This window comes from Battus philenor, unplaced genomic scaffold (assembly GCF_028537555.1).
Source record: "Battus philenor isolate CCGP_79_NKW_IND1 unplaced genomic scaffold, ilBatPhil1.0.hap1 SCAF_6, whole genome shotgun sequence".
Taxonomy (NCBI): Eukaryota; Metazoa; Arthropoda; class Insecta; order Lepidoptera; family Papilionidae; genus Battus; species Battus philenor.
Genome location: NW_027181726.1, coordinates 3,941,189 through 3,963,300, shown reverse-complemented (window position 1 = coordinate 3,963,300; position 22,112 = coordinate 3,941,189). Strand labels below are relative to the sequence as shown.

The following is a 22,112-nucleotide window of genomic DNA, read 5'->3' as shown; positions in this document are numbered from 1 at the left end:
GGAAAACTATCAATAAATGTTACTATTTTGAGAATATTAAAAAGTTATTGAGGATATGATTGTAACTATCTAGTCTAGACAAATTATATCTTACCGCATCCTTCTTCTGAATCTTGCATAAGATATTTGCAGTTCTCTATTTATTTATTGTGAGGCTCTTCACAGCTGACAATTCATATATAACAAAATATAAACAATAATAGATGTACTACATCAATAACTAAGTACCTATTATTATCAATTGAAATAAAATCATGGTAATAATTTAAGTCTATTAAAAGTAAGAAGAAGAAAAGAAAAAAATGCATAAGTGTGAACGGAGTGTTAGGGGTATGTAGTTGATTATTAATTTTATTACATTTTTTTATTTTATGTATAGTATAAAGTATGCACCACAGAGTATAAAAGATACAGTACACAATTTAATTGTCAATTCGCTTCTATTTCAATTTGATTTTTTTTCTATAATCATTATGTTTTTTTTTATATTTTTGTACTATACATGTACATTAATTGACAGCAAATGAGCTATACATTAATCCCTTTTACCAATAGCCATTCACCTTATACGTGATACAATTCTTTCTAATTTTTTCTTTTGAATTTATTGGACAATATCTCTTTCTATTAAACATTTCTTTTAAAAATCGTAAAGAATCCTTTCCCAAATTACCACATAAAGTACACATCGTTTGACTTATCAAAATGTTTTAATGTTTGTTTTCCACCGTACTATAAACGTGAGAGCGTTGACGGATTTTCCACGTTAGTGATGGAGGTTGTTATATCGGTTATTGTTTTCTCTGAGCTCGGCTTTTATGATATGGAGGGAATTTAATGGTCAAACTAATGGATAATGCGGGAGTTCCTTAATGGCGAGCTCCCTTATATAAACTCGGTAAAGTTTTTCCATTGGATTTAGTTTCTCTGGCACAAAGGAGGGTTTAATTGGGTTATATCCATTATTACATAACATAGCGTGTAGGTTTTTCTAGTTAAATGCTTATTAAAAATGGATTTACTATGTAAATGTTTACATCGTATGTATTTATTTTGATGCGAAAATGGATTTACAATATTAAAATATTCTTCTTCACATTCGTGTACTTTGTCAGAGTGGTCGTGGTCATGCCCCGGTCGATTCTGGTGACCTCGTTACTCTTGTTGCATTAATTTACGAAGTTTTTCGTGGCAGTCATGCGATCTGTCCATCATGTCGAAGACCTTCTACGAGATCGTTTGCCTAACACTACCCGTCCGGAAGAGATGACAGTGACTTTAGAGCCTCAATACCATAAAGATCTGGAGCAGAAGGCAACGGGGAATCGCTGCACTAATATCCCACGAGAGTCAGGCAAAGGTCCAAAAGAAGTAAACATGTGCCCGGCAAACCGCGTATCGACCGGTGCCGAGTTGTCCGAGTACGAGGGTGTGAAATTGATTACGAAGACTCAGAATCCCGTGGACGGCGCACCGAACTAAAGTTTCAATACTCAAAGAAATACGAATCCTCATGTTCTTTGGACACGCCATCCGTAATGAAGACTCAATATGAAAAGTAAAACTCATATTACATCTTTAACTCTACCAATAATGACTTACACAGTCAGTTATTCTAGAAATTATGAAATTTTGTAAAGAATATCTTTTGTTATTTATTTATTTAATAATTAATTGTCGTTTAAGACTACTATTTAAAATGCAAAACTTAAATTGCGTTTTTAATTTATTTTAGCAAATAATTTTTGTTTTACAATATTCAGAGCCGCTAAAAACTTTTTCTTCATACTCTTTAATCATGAAATATACACAAACTTAACTTTTTTTTAGTTCACGAAAAATTCCTTTTAACGTGCCTTACGGTCACCAACACTTCTTTAATTTGCATGTTGAGTTCGACTCGAGTGGTTTTTTTTTAATCAGAGAAGTGGCTTTGCCGTTTGCGAAGTTGGGTCAGGCAGGTAAGCGGGCCCGAGGGGCCACGTCTATAAATTTCAGTTTAAAACAAACCGGCGCTCCAAGCCACACAGAGCCAAGACGCGGACGCCGTGCTTTTGAAATGCGTTCCCCAGTTCTCACACAAGGCTTTGCTTAGCCGTAAATCAATTTAAACTTCAAAGCTGCTATTTCTGACTGCTCCTGACTGCTAGAAATAAAGCGCTATAGTTTAAACAGAGTGACGTTTAATGTATTGTTAATTAAAATGACGTATACTTTCATCGGTGTACACTTAAGTAAACAATTATTGTTTACTTTGTGAGCTTATAAATTAGTCCTACGTAAGAGATTTAATTGTAAATTTTAACTTTATTTTATTTCTTATTTAAAATATTATTCCAATAAACATAAAGGAGTAGATTAGGCCATTTTTCGTGAACACTTTATGTCGTTCCTATTTAGTTACATTTTTATTCGTTTCATTGTGTATGAATATCTGATGAAACTAATAAGAACTTTAAATTAAGATTAAGATTTTTATGAAATTATTTTCTAGCAATAAATAATATTTAGTTTAGATTATTACTGCCTTTATTGATAATTTTCTATACTGGTGCAAAAATGTTTGAATCGATGGTAGATGCAGTATATTCAAAAACAAGAAGAAAAACTCTTAGTTTTTGAGTTAAATTAATTCCGTAGAATTTAGTGCTGCAGTTTCACAGTTTAACAGGATTGAGGGAGTTGCTGTAAATCAAGAACAACTTCTTGCCTCCGCCTGAATTTTGATTCAATCCCAGCTTTAAACTTTCAAAGAATGCAAATACAATCTTTGGTGCAAATGAATGGAATCGCCTTCTGGCAACTGGAGTCATCTCGATTCCGCATTATTAATTCTTGCAATTAATCCCGCTATGCCAGGAGATTTCCCGAGAGTGAAACGCGCCGAGGGAATCTAGAAAAATGTGATCGTTAAGCTCACAGCGCTTGGCGCGTTTAATTAAAAACTTTATAGAAGCAGCGGCTCGGCGACCCCGCGCAGGGGACTTAGAACACAAATTACTTCAAAATATACCACGACCCAGAAAATCTTCAGCAACTTTACCACTTTTACACCGGCTCCAACTTAATGCCTTCACACTTCTATGTTATTTAACTGTGAGCGCATTTATTTTCACGGGGCGTAAAGATTAGTCCATGCGGTGCACGTTTCATTTAGAATTCCTTTATTTTGTTTGATAATTTTGAGATTAGATGAAAGCTGAATTGTTTTGTTATTATGGCAATTTTTAATGCGGATTTCAAGGTTCTTTATGTCGATTAACTGACCCTTTACTGCACCGATTATCACCTACTATAGTTAAATTGGGTAAGACTATAGCTCAAATAAAACTAATTTAACATCGACTTAGTGATAATTCCACTAATGCAGATGTAACTAATGATTAGATTCTCTCACTATCATCAATAGCCGACTTAGATCACTTGGTCTGTTTACCTCGAAAACTGACTGATCTCTGAATCATTACATACAATAACATGTTCAGAATATAAATAATTATTGTATATTTTTTATATGACGAAGAAAATAACTGAAAGAATAGTATAATGCTTTATTTGTTCAATTGTAGTTCATAATATAGGATAATAAAAATGTAGTGCATATATGTGATGATCATGTCTTCGAATTACGCGAAAATGTATTTGGTTTTCTTATTTCATGAGATGTTTAGGTAACTGTTTCGAACAATGTAAAACATGTTCCTTCTAGCATATTATCGGCGAAGCTAAGTGGAAACGGTGACAATTGTCGTCATCGATAAATATGCGAACATGCGACGGGATGTTGTCTTTGTATAAGACAAAGCACGGTTATGGATTCCATAGAACGTTGCTAAGGTGTACACATTATTGGCATAAACTTACGCGTAGACTTTTTTCTCTCATACATACACATATTTATCTACCAAACATAATATCTTTGATGTTTATTTGACGTCTACAAAGTGAAAAGAAACACCTTAAAAATAAAATAGCTACATTTCATTTCGACCTCAAAAAAAAATTATTGATTTTCAAAACTACATATTATATTGCATACGAGTATAAAATAATTTATTATTTAATTGTACAATATTATTTATACCTTTTCATATAACTAATAACTCAACGTGGTATATAAACATTTGAGTTGTTTCGGATGGTTGAATTATCGTAACATCCTGTACCGTCTCGTGCAGGGCAGTGAGCTGTGCATTATACCTCTAGCATCGCCGTTTGGATACCAGCTAGGGAGCACGCGGACGTGAACTTATTCAACGTCGTCTCTTTTACACAAAGAGCCAAGCCCAATTATCGCCTTTTATCATACACTGCATATAACTATAAAATAAATTGTTTTATTGTGAAAACTTGAAGGTGCATTTATAATGTTACACTAATTATGTAGACGATATCTTGAATTTTTGTCGATTCAAAAGTGCGTGTAAAAGCTTACTTGAAAGATATTTAAAACAAGAATTTGAAAATTTTTTCAAGGTTTTCGTTTCATATTACCATTATCAGTATGCATTTCATCATACATTACGTACAAACTTTTACATTTTACGAAACTGTAAACCTGTGATTACTAAATGGATGTTTAATCTTTCAAATGAAGAAACTGAACTTTTTATAAAAGTAAACGGGTAATGGACCACACACAGTGTTATTTGGTTTTTTTTGTTTAACATTTTTATAATAATAACATCCTCTTTTTAACTACGCAGGGTAGGCGTTAATTTCAGCTACAAAGTTAATAAAAAGTTAGTAAATTAATAATATATAAATTAATGCAGATATTAGCGAACATCTTTGTTGCATTGTATTTATATAATGATGTGTTATAAAAATAATACGAGTTAGAGATGCTTTTCAGAGTTTAGTACTTCTAGGGGATTTAAAAAGAAAATACCACATTTTGATGTAAATGGCATGGAAAGCTTCCCATAAAAATAGCCGTAACGGTGGTACTCGCTTATAAATCCTAAGGGACCCACTAGCTTGTGTATATAAATTTTTATATTTTGCAAGAAAAAATCGTTTAGTTTAAAAATAAAGCTCATACAAATAATTACTATAGTACACGGACCCTTTCGCTCCGTGAACTCATGTCAGACGAAGCTGTAAAAGCCTTAGGGCGAACAGCATTAATGTCTTCAAAACTATACAATACAAAAATAATTATTCTAATTTATTTTGATCATCCGAGTAACTCAACGTTCTCAAATCCGTGCTGACTTCTAAAAAGTGTGCAGTTTAGCTAATGCGACATGCTAATGGAAATGCATTTTATATTAATGATGTATGCGCCGTTGTGCTACTACTCCCTGGAGCACCGAGTATTGTGTACTATATATATAGTTCGAAATACAGGGAGAAGTGCAGTAAGTTTTATTATTGATATCTTTGTAATGCAATACCATTAATGAATATGTTTATCTTATATTGGTAAGATTCTACCTTTCAGTCGGTCACCCTTACAGGTGAACTTTGTCATTTCCAATAACCATTTCCGATTAACAGAAATCTTGTCTTACGCTTGTGACTTATGTTCTTCCAATCGGGATGACGTTTAATAAATTGTTAGTAAGTTTTTAAGTATCATATCAAACTCGTAGATTATTATACGACATAGATTCATTTAATTTAACTTCCGGATGCAGCGACTGTCTTCTTTACCGCTAGATTTCAGCTTGACGTTGATTTATAGGACAGCGTTTAGATATAAATTAAAGTGTAAAGAAAGTACGTTGCGATGTTTGCACCTTTGGTTAAGCTGCATCGTGCGCAAACATGACCTCCATCATTGACAGTTAACTCGATGTAGGTTGAAAATGACAGGATAACGACTGATTCGTCATCATCATCATCATCATTATTATTATCATCATTAGAGGAATGCTTAATATTAGCTTTTGTAATAACCGCGAAGCCAAAGGCAAATGCATCTATTGTCTTAACACGTTGTATTTGTATATTTAGTTTAAGACTCGAACTATTTTATAAACAACTTTTATTATGAAATTGCGTGTTATGTTAATTCAACTTTTTTGTTTATATTCAACCGTAGTCTTTAATACATAAAATGGGAACTTTGAACCCAATTTCTTCTGTGTTAATAAAAATTAAACGCCAAATGTGTTGCAAAGTTCAGAACGCAAGTACGGTTCATTAAGGCATGAGGAATGTAAAGTAAAAACGAAACTTCTTATTCCGTACAAACCAATCGTAAATTGTTAAACACCTGTCTCTAGAACGTATGATGTCAATCAAAACCAAAAAAAAGGAAGAACAAAGTAATACAGTGAAAATAAAATCACAATGTCTTAGTCTTGCAGCGTATAATATCAAAAATTTCATTTTATACCAACTCGTTTTTTGGTCTTCTGATATTAAATCAATAAATAAAGCGACTCCTGAACTCTTTCAGACAGCGGATGGTTAATAATTTGATAAGTAGTGATTCCGGGGCAGTTATCAATATAACTTTGTCAATCTTTGTCAATCATTGCAAAGCAACGAAATATATTTTTTGATAAAAACCTTGAGTTTTAAGCGAAGTGATTAAAATAGAAATTTCAAATGATAAACATTACTTTAAAAAAGTATATGTCTGTCATTAAGAGTATTATTTTATAATTACGATGATATAACTTAAGTAATTACAGAAGAGTAAAAGGTTTTAAATGAACGTAGAACAAGGGCGCTGTTTATGTTTCCGACGCGTTTTTTACACGGAGCTTCAGGCTCCTGACCGCGGCTCGTGGAATACGTTAAAAAATGAGCCTTGTTAATTAATTTGGTTTGGCCGACGGAGCGCGCAGATAGCATCGCGGCTAACGAGCGATATTATGGAAATGTGGCGCTCGCTCGCCGAGTTTCTCTTTCCTATCACATCGTACCTGTTATACCGATCGAGCGACTTTTGCGTTTCAGGCCACGTACAACCGAAATGTAAATGCTGAGGATTTATTCTGTTATGATTATGCGTAGTAATATAACTGCGAAAATTGCGTCGTACAAAAAATATGATGTAGGCGTGAATACTCTTTTTAATTTTAAATTGAAAATGAATACGCTTTATTTTAGTGTATTCTTCTGTTAGAGTTTTTACTATTGCATAAAATAACATCAATTTCACGTAATACTTTAGTTTGAACACAAAGCTCCATAAATTCGCAATGATGGCCTGTGACAAAAAATGTGCACATTTTAAAAGTACGTAATAACATTGTGTACGTACGCGACGTGCGTAATCCCCGGGCACATGTTTCCTAAATCCTCCCTTGTCAGTCTCGCTATCCGCATATTTCATTGCAGGGCGGCCACGGTGACATATTGTGATACCCAATTCCACAGTTCACCGACACTTGCCATGTATAAGCCATCCGTCTTGGCGTGGATATAGCAACGTGGCTTATCGGACATTGTTCAATGCGGTATTAGTGTCCTTGTCGCTTGCAGATTACTTTGACTTGTTTAAGTCGCTTTCGCACATGCTAACATCCCATGTACTTATCTTTTACTAGTCCTTCCGACAGGCTGCACGGTTAAAACTTAGGTTAGGTTAGGTGAACTTAGGCCGGTCGCATTTCAATAGAAAATGTAAATACCTGTAACGTATTACAGAGTTATCATTTTACATATTGATTTAATTAACAAATACTAAGTTTTATTTTTCTTACCCTGCAAGACTTCAGTAATAAAGTCATTATATTTTCATTAAAATCCTTTTTTGGTTTCGATGGCAGGTATTTTAATATACTTTGTTAAGTGAGTATGGGTGATGAAATATATTTCTTTTTACTAATTTTGTGATTTTTTCTCTTCAATACAACCTTCGTGCTTTAATGAAAATACGACAAAAGGGCCAAATCAGTCGAGGCATTCTCAAATATTGCACTTAGAAAACATTTTGCTTATTTATATCAATTAACATTCCAGACAAGAGACGGGTAGTTTGTTAATTTGATGGAATGTAACATGACTTGAATAAAAAAAGTACGATATGACATGATATAGCCTTTTGTAATTCAGTGTAATTCTAAGCATCAACTCGTAACTCTGTATCTGCACTCGACATCTTAAGACAGGCGATTGTATATCTCATTAGCTTAGTAACTTGCTACGCAACTGAACTGAAGCATAGTAACGGTGTAATGAATGCGGATCTAGCCGCTAAAATTAATTAAGTTTGTAATTGTTTACCCGTTGCAATATACAGTAAAATGACAGTACATTTTATCTCCCTTCGTTCTCCGCAATAAATGAAACGTGGGTTATTTATCTAATAAATATATATTATTCTTTTTCGAAGAAAAAAGTAAAAACAACTTATTTTTACTAACTTATATTTTCTAAACAAACTGTAAAGAGTTATGAATTCTTGTTAATATCTTATTATTTAATTATTCGGCTAGCAAAAATAAAAGAGAAATTAAGAATGCCTGTATTCTGTTAATCGATCTGTTCTTTAAACTTTTGGTTTAAATTGGTGAAAGTTTTGCGAGTCTGTTCTCAATATATATATAAATGTGTTCTGCCCCTACATCTTGAAGAAACATCCTCCATACTTCGACCACTGTATAACTCAGAAAATTTTAACTGTGGGTTGTTTTGAGACTTTTAGTGGCCAATTGTAGATGGTAACCCCTGAATGTCTGTCCTGAAACCATTTCTTTTTAAGTTCAACTTTTGTAACCTGTTCTAACTTCATATTGTATTATTTAAGTCTTACTCCTTGTCTACTGTTTTTGTTTTAATTTCCGATATGATCCGTAAAAAACGAGGTAAATTTTACGGAGCATCTTTGTGCTTCCGTCACGGTATCACACTTGCATCTTGCTGAAGACAACTTACGAATGTATACTAACCAATTATGTAAATGTCCACGCGAATGCTCCGCTTTGGTGCAGGGTTATCCTAACGGTATACGGATACATGCAGGGCGTTAATTGTGAAAGTAGTTCCAACCAGCACATCACATGTTTGCCTGGACGTATCCAACACCCAAGTGATTCACTGTTATTACCGCCGCATACGCACGGCCGCTTGCACCGCTGATAAGGTTTTCTGATAAACGATAGAACTAATCCTAACGCGTGTCACGTTCTCTTCTGACTTTTTGTTTGACTAAAGTCAACGTAGTAAGGGTTCCTATTCACCATTTCTAGCTTAATGCGGTCTTACGATGGATCACAAGTAGTTCTCGGTAAATCCATAGAAACGGACATAGTAAATAAAAGCCTTAAATATTTGCATTAATTATTGATTTTTGAAGTTATAATGTAGTGCGGTCTTGAGGCTTACTATGCCTTAATGTAGTCATCTACCTATTGACATGACGATTATGATAATTGATTATGTATTTACACAACGAATTTAAAACCATTCGAACGGTTTAAAGACGTGACTTATATCAATCACATTATTCGTACAGTGTCGGTACCAAAAACAAAGCGTGCTTTCGTATCGGAATTACTGCGGCGATTAAAATGACAACGACGGCGACCCAACGGCGTTAGTATCGGATCATTGTCCTCGTGGTGAGCAAGGAGCCAGGAACGTCGCGCTCCACTGCAGCCAAGGTCGTTGACCTCGGACCTCACCTGAACTAATGCACTCGACCTACGAGACACTAACCTGTAACATTTTTATCATTTTGTTTTCGTTTTTGCTGACGTATATTTTTCTAATCGAAAAACACATACTTTTAAAATGATAACAAAAGTATCGAAGATAAATTATTGTAAACGATTTTACTAACTTAACTTTTGCTTTAACTCAACCTTTAAGTATATTAAGTAAGTGTTATATGACTCAATAAAAGTTTATCCTTTAAATCGTTGAATTTAATTGCGAGTACATAGTATCAGTCAGAGTCGTAAGTGTTTTTATATAATTATATATTTACATAAATATAACACAATATTAGTACTAAACAACCACACAAAACGTTCTCTTTTTGTCTGGCAAAATTGTAGCAACATTATACTGTAAAATGGCACTACAGGGACAATGCATTTAGGATTTATTTTGTACAAAATTTCTTGGTCTTTAAATGCGGGGATTCGCATATTATACAAAAATAATTGTAGAGTTATTATTAATCATCAACGCGTGTACTACGTACTTGATGTGACAATTGTGAAAGATTACCGTACGGCGCGATTTTCTCTTGAGTCTCTCCATACTTTGTGTTTGTTGCTTTCACTATAATTATTTGTTTCCAGTTAACAAAAATTACAAATAAGTTTATGAAATACACACCGAATGGACATAACTGTGGACGAATAATAAGTATAAACTTTACACGTATCAGTGGATAATGAAATATATATATATATATATATATATATATATATATATATCATTAGATATCCCCGTCTGTTTGGCGTGGCCCGCACTGCCTTTTGCGGGTGTAATTATATAAAATTCATTATATTTCATTAAACAGGATAAAAAGACTAATATGATATTCTTACGTATCAGTTTCTAAACAATCATTTTTAATAGACTCTCTCTCAACCCAATTGTAGGTGAAATTTAAGGAATATTCCTGTTATAATTTCAATTCTCTAAGAATTATAATTCTAGAGATAACGTGATTAGTCAGTACATACTTGGAAATTTGTTATGTTCCGAAATTTTTTATGTATATTATGTACACCACAAAAATGAGACTAGTATGAACTCTAATATTCTTTATCTTTTTATACACATCTGAATTCTGGACAATCGGCACGGCAGACCGAAGGAAGATTCTCGGTTTTGGGATGAGGTGTTAGCGAAAGATGCTACGCATACAACGGGCAGACAAAAAAACACATCTCTTCTCGATCTATTCCGTATAAGACCAGGCTCTCCACCATCTGCTACAAGAGGATTCTGTGCTACTTCGGCCAGATGTAGACCAAAACGGACGGAAGTCGGACTCTGTGCAGCCTCTCAATAACGGAAGCACTAAGAAGAGCAGGTCATAGACACCTGCAGAATCAACTCGTTCAAAACTCGACCAGTTTTTCATGAACGGTGCAAAATAAAGATAAACAACCAAGAATTATGTATATTTATTAACTACACTTCGATCTATTTATAAACTATTGAAATTCGAGACGATATTGACCTCGTTTTGCTAACTTCGATTGCGGGGAATGGTTTCAGCCCACATCATCTGTTTTTATTATGAAACTCAGTCGTGGGTCGCGTAGGTGAACTGTGGCTCACCCGCTGGGAAATTAGAGCCGTTGCGAGGCAGCGAGCTGTCGTTAATTTGTTTTGACGTCGCAGACGGCACCGGCAGCCGTACCTACTTGGATCACGTGTCTCGGCAGCCTCTTGCCGAAATTGTGTGGTCCTTCTACTGTGTACTCTATTTATCTATTTATTACCTATGTACAAATCTTACAACAGATAATTGGGCTACTATGACATTTGTTTATTCAACTCGCTTGGTGTATTCTAAACTTAATTAACTTTGTCACATTAATTCACTATGGATAATTGATTTGACATAATTTATTAACTTACCTATTGGACAAATTTGAAACATGTAAAACCTAAACCTGCCACCATTTACTAATATATTAAAAACTAATGTATCTTAAAGTTTACTATTTTTTGCACAAATTTTTATCAAATGTATCAAATAAATGTCAATAATCGTGAAAGTAGTTTATAAAGGATAGTTGTACATAAGATCAGATAAGTCAGTCACATGAAGATATTTTTTTTATATTTTTAATCCTCTTACGTGAATAATTACATATTAATGTAATAAATAAACATTTTCAATGTTAAACCTAATGATGTATAATTCGCTACAAAAATAATTCGAATACCTCACACGTTGTATCTTGCTTCACCTGGAATTTAATAATGTATCTAATTATTTTTTACAGTAGAATATTATAGACATCTATTTAAAATTTAAAATTGTTAAAAAAATTTTTTTTGGTTTAGTGGCTCAAGGGAGATCTGTGCTTTAAGTATAATTTAAATACATTGCTTTATTATGTTGTATCTTAACGAGGGGTTACGTCACTTAATATTGTTGAGCAATGGACAATAACCTTTTCATTGTCTTAGTTCTGCATCAATAGTCAAACAAACTCATATTTCAAAGTATACTTCAAAAGAAATTGTCAGTGTCATATTCAACAGACCAACAGGTTAAAGTGGTTTCCTTGCTATAAAAATGGAGGGAATGTTTTATATATCATAAAGAGATGACGCATGTTCAGTTCATATCCTAAATATTGCCAACTAACACACTTTTGGTTTTTGTCACCTTGGGACGGAATTAGTCGTATCCTATTTATTTCACTACTGTTTGATGTAAATAAATATGGCTCGAACTGAAGTTCCTGCCCCCTGCTTAAACATTTGAAAGAGATTACAGCTGTACACTTTTACCCATCTGTAGTCTTAAAAAAACTGGTAACGGCTACTAAAAACTACAAAAATCAAATTGAAATAAAAAAGTTTTCTGCTGAAACATTCGATGGCAATAGTATACGCTTCCGTTGTATTTACTACAAAGGCCATTTACCAAAAATTCAAACAATCGCTAGGTATAAAAACTCAGTGTACTATGCATAAATGGACAAATACAAAAATTTCTTTATCGCAGCCAACCAGAGAGTCCAAACGTTCTATTTCAAAGCGTAAACGAAGTTTCGTTATATCTACATATATATTCGAATCTAGCTTTGTATTTCATAAGCTTCCTCTTACGTAAAGCAAGTCAAATTGCGTTCTCACGGGTATTTCTAACTTAGAGAACGTACTTAGGCTTGCGGCTTGCACAGCGCCGTGTGGTTGGATGGGCGATGTTTAGAATAGCAAATTTTCTGAAATAGTCTAACTTTTGGACGTTGACTACTCTATAAATTTACTTGAGGTATATAACCACAGTTAGTTGTTGAATCATATTTGAGTCATGCTTTTCTGTGATGAAAATTCGTGTAGCTTATTGTATGAAGTTATAACTATAAGCTTTATAAATATTCATTGTGTCGTTAGTCTTTTCTTAATCTCGACAAAATTTAGGTTTATTTAAAACGAAGAAACTTAACTATTACAATAGAAATATTTTTAAAAATATAATTTTATGAAACTTTAACAAAAGGAAAAAAATTTAGATATAATTATGTGTAGCAAAAATAAAATAACATTATTGTGGACATAATGAGTATCGTAATACGTATTGTAAAATCAAATATGAATATGTCTGCACTAGAAAGTTCCCATTAAAAAGTAATAACGTTATCGTACCTCCGCACGAACTTATTCTCTTTTTATTGTAATCCAACCTTTTTGTGACAATCTCGGGGGACCGGGCCGGCGCATCGTCGCGTCTCTAACGAGCAAAATTCTCGCCCTTGTCATCTATTATTTATGACTACAAAATCTGGCGCACTGTTCGAAAACCGTTTCGTATAACCGAGAACTGGGACGGAGCTTCACTTGGGATTTTTACGTCGTGAAGCAATACAACGTATTGCGGGACCCGAGTGCCATAGTCGGGAAATCTACGAGTGCTAATATCAACCCGATGGAACCGGAAAAAACTAGATTTTGAATTCAGTCGCACGTGAGAGCAATTTACAATAGTTTAGTCTATTCTGTATCAAAGATATTGAACCAGAATAACTTTATTATCGATCATATTACTTCATAAGATTTTGTAGTTTCTTCGTTTCTCTTAATGAACATCTTTATATATTCTGTAATATAGAAACATACCTATAATTTATAGTCTATGTTTGATGTCGAACATTATCTTAAAATATACATTAAACGTGTTTTAATTAAATTGAAAGATGACGAGTGATCATACGTGTATTTAACACATAATAAGATAAGTATGTTTTTAAATATATGTTGATATAAAGAGAAATGTTTCTGTCGCTGTGATGAATATTCAAATAGACCGCAACTTGGTGAGCACGAGCGTCGTCTGACTAATATAAACCATAATGTATACATAGAGAATAATCGAACATGACAATATAGGACTCCATTAATGTCTTTAAAATGGATTTATCACCTAACTATATGGTAATATCACTATTAAAGTTTATTATGGCATTTATAAGATGTACTTTGATATAACTGGATCTAGTTAAGTATGCTATTTGATATTTTCTAGGTTTTAAATTTAAAACCTTAGCAACTCTCCATCTACTATATAATAAATAGTACCAATAGCTTACTTCAATGTTACAAAGGTGTGTTTATACCGGTCTTTACATAATATATTTCTTGTAAAACTAGTGGCAGGTTTTTCAAGTGAAGCATCTCAGTAATATTCCATGTTAGAAGGTAAATTAAACGGAATAGAACGAACGTCCTAGTGTTGACGAAATTTTAAACGTCTTTACGAAACTGAATTACCTTGCTATTAATATTCATGTTATTGTAATGTGTGAGGACTATAGAATAATAATGATAATGATAAATAACTATTTTATTTCACGCAGTATTTTATATTAAAAATATTACTTATCTTAGGTATTAATTCTGGGTTTAATATTGTTATGTATGTATGCAAGTGTATGTATTTTAAATTATTGTACATCCCTTGCTGGTAAAGGCCTACTCTAAATCCATCCAGGTTTGTCAGTCCTTACCGAGCTTCGGTTCCTGCAAGCATTTGTGGCAGTCGCTAAGCTGAAACCACCTGCTCTTTACTGCTCGTAAATTTTAATGGTTTAATAACCGCTAAAACACTTATACCTTAATGGCTTTGTCATGACCTACAGGCTATTACTACTACTACTACTACTACACGTTTATTCGTAGTTTATGGAAAATTTAACTCGAATGGGGTTTGGACTTTTATTTTTGATAAAAAAAATTTTTTTTTTCTTCAGGCCTAAAGTACTTGCACTCGGCCCGAATCCTGCACCGCGACATAAAACCCGGCAATCTCCTCGTGAACAGCAACTGCGTGCTCAAGATCTGCGACTTCGGATTGGCTCGCGTCGAGGAACCGGACGCCACGAAGAACATGACCCAGGAAGTTGTTACACAGTACTATAGGTAAAGAGAATCATATGTCTTCTTTTATTTGTACATGTGCAAAGTTTTATTTGAATTTATCAACAAAAACTTTTACACCTATCCCCCCCCCCCCCATATAAAGCGATCACTGAAATGTGTCACATTAATTAATTTATTCTATTTGAATGCGAAATGCTAATAATTTCTGACAGTTGTTCAGTAAACAAGAATTAATTTTAATACGAAGTTATCCGATACTACCGAGGATCTACCGTACAATAATTGACAGGGAATGAGCTATACATACACCTCTTCAAAGTTTTCTTACATTTCATTTTAGATACTGAAGCTGCTGTGTGGTTAATACAATGCATATAGGTGATATAGATGCCCACGTAACATTGATACCTTTAGACGAAGTTAGTATTGTGTGTATTGATTGACACTCTTAACAAAGGCCCACATAGATTCTCAAAGAGAAAGATCTATGATTTTCTCGCCTCGCCATTAACTAAATACTAGGTCATAACAAGTCCAAGTAAATCCTTATTTATAATTGAAAATATTTTTACATCTATTTATGTCATGTAAAGTATTTTTTTATTTATTAATTAAATTGTATTAAAGATCGACGGCGGCTAGTTTTAAGAAATCAGTTCGGAGGACACATTGTGCGCAAATTTATTAATTCTTACAGAATTTGCCTATAATTTATTATATACTAAACTTATAAATTGTATATTATGTATGTATGCCCTGTAGTAAAACGAATGGTATTATTTACCTATATTTTAAGAAATAAATCAATATTATTTTTAAATTAATGAAATATTAAACATTTTTTTTTTCAGTTGTATATGTAGTTCAGCTTGAAATTACCACGTGCTCTCTCTGTAATTAATTTATATAAAGACAACACAAAATTTACTTCTACCGTGATATAAAATAGCTATTTCACAAAGTAACAGTAGAAATGCAATGAACATAATGCAAAATGTATGCTTTGTAGATGTAGGTTTTTGTCTTGTTTTTGGGTTAATGTTCCAATTCACTATTCAGTTCGTATATGTGTTGCGCATTTGAATATTTCGCTTGAGAGGAAGCCAATCTTATATGGTGAGCTTAAATGGACTTTGGTGTTGATTGCAGTCTATCCGATTGTATAAATTGATATTGTTTCAGCAATGTATTTTTAATATTAGAACACGAAGAAACTGTTAAAATGCTCATCTCATATGTATTTCATATGCATATATTTGTGTAAATAAAATAGTGAGTTGTCGTCAAAAGACGCGGTTAAGCTGGCTGATAGCAATAAGTTACTATTTGCTTAACAGGCATTGAATACAATGTATTTACCTCAAGTCTGTTTGCAATAAAAATACAGTAAATCATCATTCCCAATTAAAAATATGGCTTAAGTTCCTATGTCCCCCAATATAGCAAAGGGCGAGGGCATCTACAAGGTGTCACCATCCTAGACGAGCTTAGCGTTTTAAATCGAACGATATCTTCCCAATTTGTTGCGCCACTGCGATAGGCCGTCAGAACAGCTTGAGACTCTCATGCTTGCGCTATCTTTGGGAATTTCAATCTAGAGCTTGTCTCGGTGAAAAGTGAGTGTCCCTTCGGAGCGTTGTGGCCTTTCCAGCTCCATTTCCGGCATTCGATCTGCCGGTCGATTGGAATCTCATTGCAGCGTTCCCATAGACTAATTGGTCATTTTCTCGGGCCAGTAAATACCGAGAATTTAACGGAACTAGTGTTTGACAGACTTATAGTCGGCGCGTTTTAAAATGATTATCGAGCTTTCTAGAAATTCAAATTGACAGGAACTATGTATTTGGTTACGAGACACAGCTGGGCACGCGAAGTGGGCACATTTTTAACACGAACGAACTGTAGCAACGATGCTCTGAAACCGAACAAAATTAACGTTTACGCACTAATGTTTAGCGGCAGAAATACGCACCGCGACATTACACCTACCGCATGTCTCAGTGGGATATTGTAATACGAAACCCTCTGTAACACCGCAGTGGTATTAACTCACGTATCACTTACCAATAGGTGAATGACCTACTCGTCTCGTGACATTATATAGTAAATGAAAACTAGGGGTATATTTAATGTGTAAAATATACGGAGGACGTAAAGTATTTCGAAAATACATTTTATTTATGAACGTTTGCTGGCGAGTTGTAATTTCGAATTTATGTTGTTCGAAATTAAAATTATAATTTTTATGAAAAATTGGAATTGTTTGTAGTATTATGGTGGTTGGTCTGGTCTAATTACCATTGATTTAGATAGTGAAGCATATATTAATTGACAGCAAATGATTTATAACCCATTCAAGCTTTTACACCTATTTACAAGCAATAAATCTGTTTATCCATTTAGGTTTATATGGATATATAAATATATTTTTAAATGTTCTGTGCGTTACTTAAACCATTTGTTGTCATATGTATGTACTTATATAGTGTGATAGGTGACAAAAGGCAGAAACTTGTCGACGCCCGAACGCTCCCCCCAGCAGGCAGTGCCAGTTGGGCCATCTGCGGGATATTAAACTTTGTTCCGGAATTCCATACGAACTAAATCTACACATATTTCATTTGGAACTTTGTTGCTGGCAAATACAGGGCAGAATCCTCGCATTGTTGTCGATGATATGGATCGCTAGTTGCAACGAAATTATACGGATATGATCTACGACAGGCTATTTGAAAATAAGTGTGTAAGTATTAAAATGGTGAATGTATCGCGCATTTGCTGTCAAATAAAGAAGGTTACACTCTCTGCAAAGTTAATAGTTACAAATATAATGAAAAACGTAATGATAATATAATAAGAAAAAACGTTTTCATAATTATGAATACAACATATTGAAATTAATAGCTGTTACTTATCTGTCTCTCTAGGCTGTACTGCTTGAAGTTATTTTCCTGTCGCATTTCAATCATCATCATTATCATAGGAGCCTATAGACGCCCACTGCAAGATATGTCTCCCTCAATGATCTCCACGATTGCTGGTCTTGCGCTGCTCGCACCCAGTGACCTCCCTCTCTTAATTCGCATTCCTATAAAAAAATTGTAATAATAAATTACGTAACATATTTCAGAGTGATCGCTTTATACAGTTTGGCTTGAAATACGTGTAAAAGTTTTAAAGATTTTTGCTGACAAATCAGGTAAACATTAAACACTTTAAACTTTTTACATCTATAACCAATCACTCTGTTCAGTACTCTAAAATATGATATGATCCAAAATACGGTGACTAATTTTATATCGAACAAAGTATTAAGTTTACATCCAATTTAAATCAATCACTTTTAAAGTACTCGGCCAGCGATGCATTTATCCCAACGTTGATTCTGCGACCGGACGCACGTCTGAAATACTTCTTTCGGTAGGCTTTTCTGTTGCTCTGTTGTTGCTCTTTCAATGTCGGGATATCCGTGAAAACTGTTCTTTTTCAGCACGGTTTTTATTTTTGATAAGGGCCAGAAATCGCATGTTACTAAATTCTGTATTTTCTTTTTTCTGTCAAAAATTTGCAAATCAGTAGCAGCGATGTGTGATACGGTGCATTGTCTTGATGGAGACGAAAGCCGTTCGCCAATTTTCCGTTACTATTTCCGTACATCATATCGTACACGAAGTAAGCCTTTTTAATATTCGGAGTTCATATTCGTTCATATTCGTTCTCCTTGGAACGAACTCTGATCGCATTTTCGTCGGTTTTTGGGGTCGAAGGACGACCCGACCTTTGTTCATCTTTAACTGATTCATTCCCGCTTTTGAGTCGCTCATACTACCTGAAAACAATATTCAAAGTAACCATATTATCACCACACACTACAAATTTTAACATTTGATAAGCTTATAGGGGCAAAATTGCATCATCGTCAGCGGCACATCGATAAGGAGAATTCCACAGACATGAAATTGTTCAATTACGTCGGTGTAAATACGGACGAAAATGGACGAAACTCTATGGATATACACACTTCTACTTCGAACTTCGTGTTGTTACTACCTCCAGACTTACCAGGCCTAGGAACGATCCCACAAGTTTCTTTGTCCAAATAAAACAAAATTTTACGTTAACGCGTTGTTCAAAATATAGCGAATTTGACCTCACTCTTCTAAATGTGGCAGCTGATAGACAAGTCGCAACTTTTAAAATTTAGTACAGACTATCTCGATGAATTAGACTATCAAACGTATTCATTTAAATAGACGTATAGTACCCGGCGATGAATTTTGCACATCGACCTTTAGAAAGAGACAATCGGCAAATTTTGGCTTCGTCGAGCTCCGTCGCACGAAATACAAACAGTCCGGTATCTATTAGGAGCTGTTAAAACAAGTACCATTTGCTTCTTTTGATAATTATTTTTATTCTTTGTATAAAATACCCTAAATTTTTTATAAGTGGTGGCTTTTGATTGGAGTAAAATAAATTAGCTGATTGTCTCTTTCCAACGGTCGATGTGCAATATTTCTCGCCGGGTACATAGTAATTCTTGGTATAAAAAAAAACTTTCACTGTATTATTGATCACACCTCGTATGTCAGTATAAAAAAAATTAGTATAAATCTTTTTATAATCATGATCGTTTATATTAATTCATATCAACTTTTTAATTATTATTATTAAATGTTTCAATATGAACGTTGTTGTATTTAACAATTTGGTTTGGTCCAAGAGACTAGTCTTGCATAAAGGTGTTTATTATTTCAAGTCACGTAGTGCTGATCTTCGATTCTAAGTAAATGGCGAATTGAAGGCTGCGAAACGAAGCGCCGTGGGTTGAGTATGAACGACCTTTGTTGTGCGTCCGCGGCCCCGATATGGGACGTGGTTCTCTTTAACCTAAAATTTCTAAAATTCAAGGCGTTTGCTCATGCGATTCCTATAAATTGTGCTTCGTTAATATAATAATAGTCATCTTCGTTTCAGTCCATAGACACCCAATACAAGACATAGGCCTATCCCACTGATAAATATTGAGGGATATACCATCATCTCCACGCTTGATTGACGGGTTGGTGATTGCAGTGTGATAACTTGTTTGTAAGCAGTGGTAATCTCATATAATTAGTGCACGAAGTACGAATTATATAAGATTGTAAGTCAGGAATTGAACCCGCGACTCTACGATTTTAAGTCTTAGTCCTCTACAGCTAGCTTACCACTGCTCATTATTAGAATAAAATAAATAAATTTACGACATTTTTGCGCAAATTATATATTTAAGGGAGACAATTGACAAAGCTATGTTTAGTTTCTTTTTTAGACTAGCCTTTTCTTAGTCAATATTCATAAAACAAAAGTGGTTTATATTTATTTTCTAAATCCTCTACCTTATAAGGTTATTTTATTTTGTAATATTTATTGACTAAAGTTGTGAAATGATAAATGTTATGTCGATAGAGTAATGAAAAGGGTTTTTAAAATTCAGATTACTACATATCAAAATTAATTTTTGTTTACTATTTATCCCTGCAGCTTCCGATATTTCCAGAAGTTTTTGGTCTAAATAATGTAACACCATTTCCATGTGATCAAATTTTACAGGTTGGTTGGAAATAGATTTAAAAGAACAAACGAAATATACATTCACCCCTTTAAAGCTTTTTCACCTGTAACAATGTTTGCAATGTTTACGCTTGGGAAACATACCCGCACTGATCGGGTATTGTGAATTACGGCTGCATTTCTACTCTCAACGGAGTTGTTGTCCCAACAGCAGTTTCATTAGAAGACTAATCAACGCCACAATACTGGAAAAAGTTGTTGTAGTTCAGATCGAACCGGGAGCTGTATTGATTTCTTTTCTGGCAGCGCTTCTGAAAATGATAGTTTATTGTTCAATTATTTACAAGGAAAACCGAATTATAATAGAGACAGCGGTGGCTGCCACCCAAGCCAACAAAAAGTATATCATTAATGCCATTCGGCAAACGATGAATTGCGGGCACCACTTATTATACATTCCCATTAAACATGTAATAAGAAAGGGCTCGTGTTTAAAGTCAGCTGCACTGCACAAAACGTATAATTTTGTTTTTAATATTTTATATTCATCCCTAATGACACATCCAAATGCTCGTTATAATAATCAACCCCGCCGATTCATTGTTGCTATCGTTTATGTAACCGAACATAATAATTTATAGATACGCAACTAACGCTTTTAATAATTCTCATATTACATAGCACCTTTATCGAGATACAAAAGGAGCATTAAATATACAGACAGAATTAGTAATTCTATATTATAACTTGATGAAAGATTATTTTGAAATTACCGAATCTAAAATTAATGTCTTAAAGGATCTCCTGTTACAGATCCTATATTTGATTTTTTAATAAGTATATCGGAGCGTATCTACACACACTAATAAGTTATTTTATTTTAATTCACATTGACGATATTTTTAAAATGCGTGGTAATGGTAATTTTTATTGGCACCATTCATATTTACTTTAACACAGTGTCAGAAAAAGGTTTTAAAAGTAAATAATAAATTTTTTCTGTTCATAATGGTAATTACATGGTAGTTAGGTTTGTTTCATAGATTTTACTTTTGAGAAACCAGCATTTTATAGAAATAAATAGTACATAACAAAAAGAACCCGTTAAAAATATTTTTTTTTAGCACTGTTTGTTTTGTGAACACGTAATCGCCGTAGTTTTTAAGGTTTTAGAGTGGAGCAACTTAGAAGAGGTACACCCACAAGATGGATAGACCTTGTGAAGGTGATCGGGAGGCGATTGATGTCGCTTTCAGCCGGTCCTTTTAGGACACTTATGTCCAGCGGTGGAAGTCCTGCAGATGAAATGATAACGAAACTGTATAGAAAACTATATTAATAGATGAGAATTGCAATTTTATTAAATTTCATTATTTTGAAACTTTTCAGAGCACCGGAGATCTTAATGGGCGCTAATCATTACACGGCCGCTGTCGACGTGTGGTCTGTAGGGTGTATATTCGGCGAACTCCTTGGCCGGCGCATTCTCTTCCAAGCACAGAGCCCTGTACAGCAGGTAATATAATGCATTTGGTGTTATTGTATTGCAGCAATGTCCATTTTTTCATCCT

At 33.9% G+C, this 22,112-nt stretch overlaps 1 protein-coding gene across 1 annotated transcript in view; it reads left to right on the top strand.

Moving 5' to 3' along the window:
* The window catches only part of nmo (serine/threonine-protein kinase nemo), a 156,148-nt gene that overhangs the window by 124,692 nt on the left and 9,344 nt on the right, over positions 1–22,112 (top strand). Inside the window, 2 exon segments of the mRNA XM_068773304.1 lie at positions 14,856–15,024; positions 21,931–22,057. Of these exon segments, the coding sequence (XP_068629405.1) occupies positions 14,856–15,024; positions 21,931–22,057 (296 nt within the window).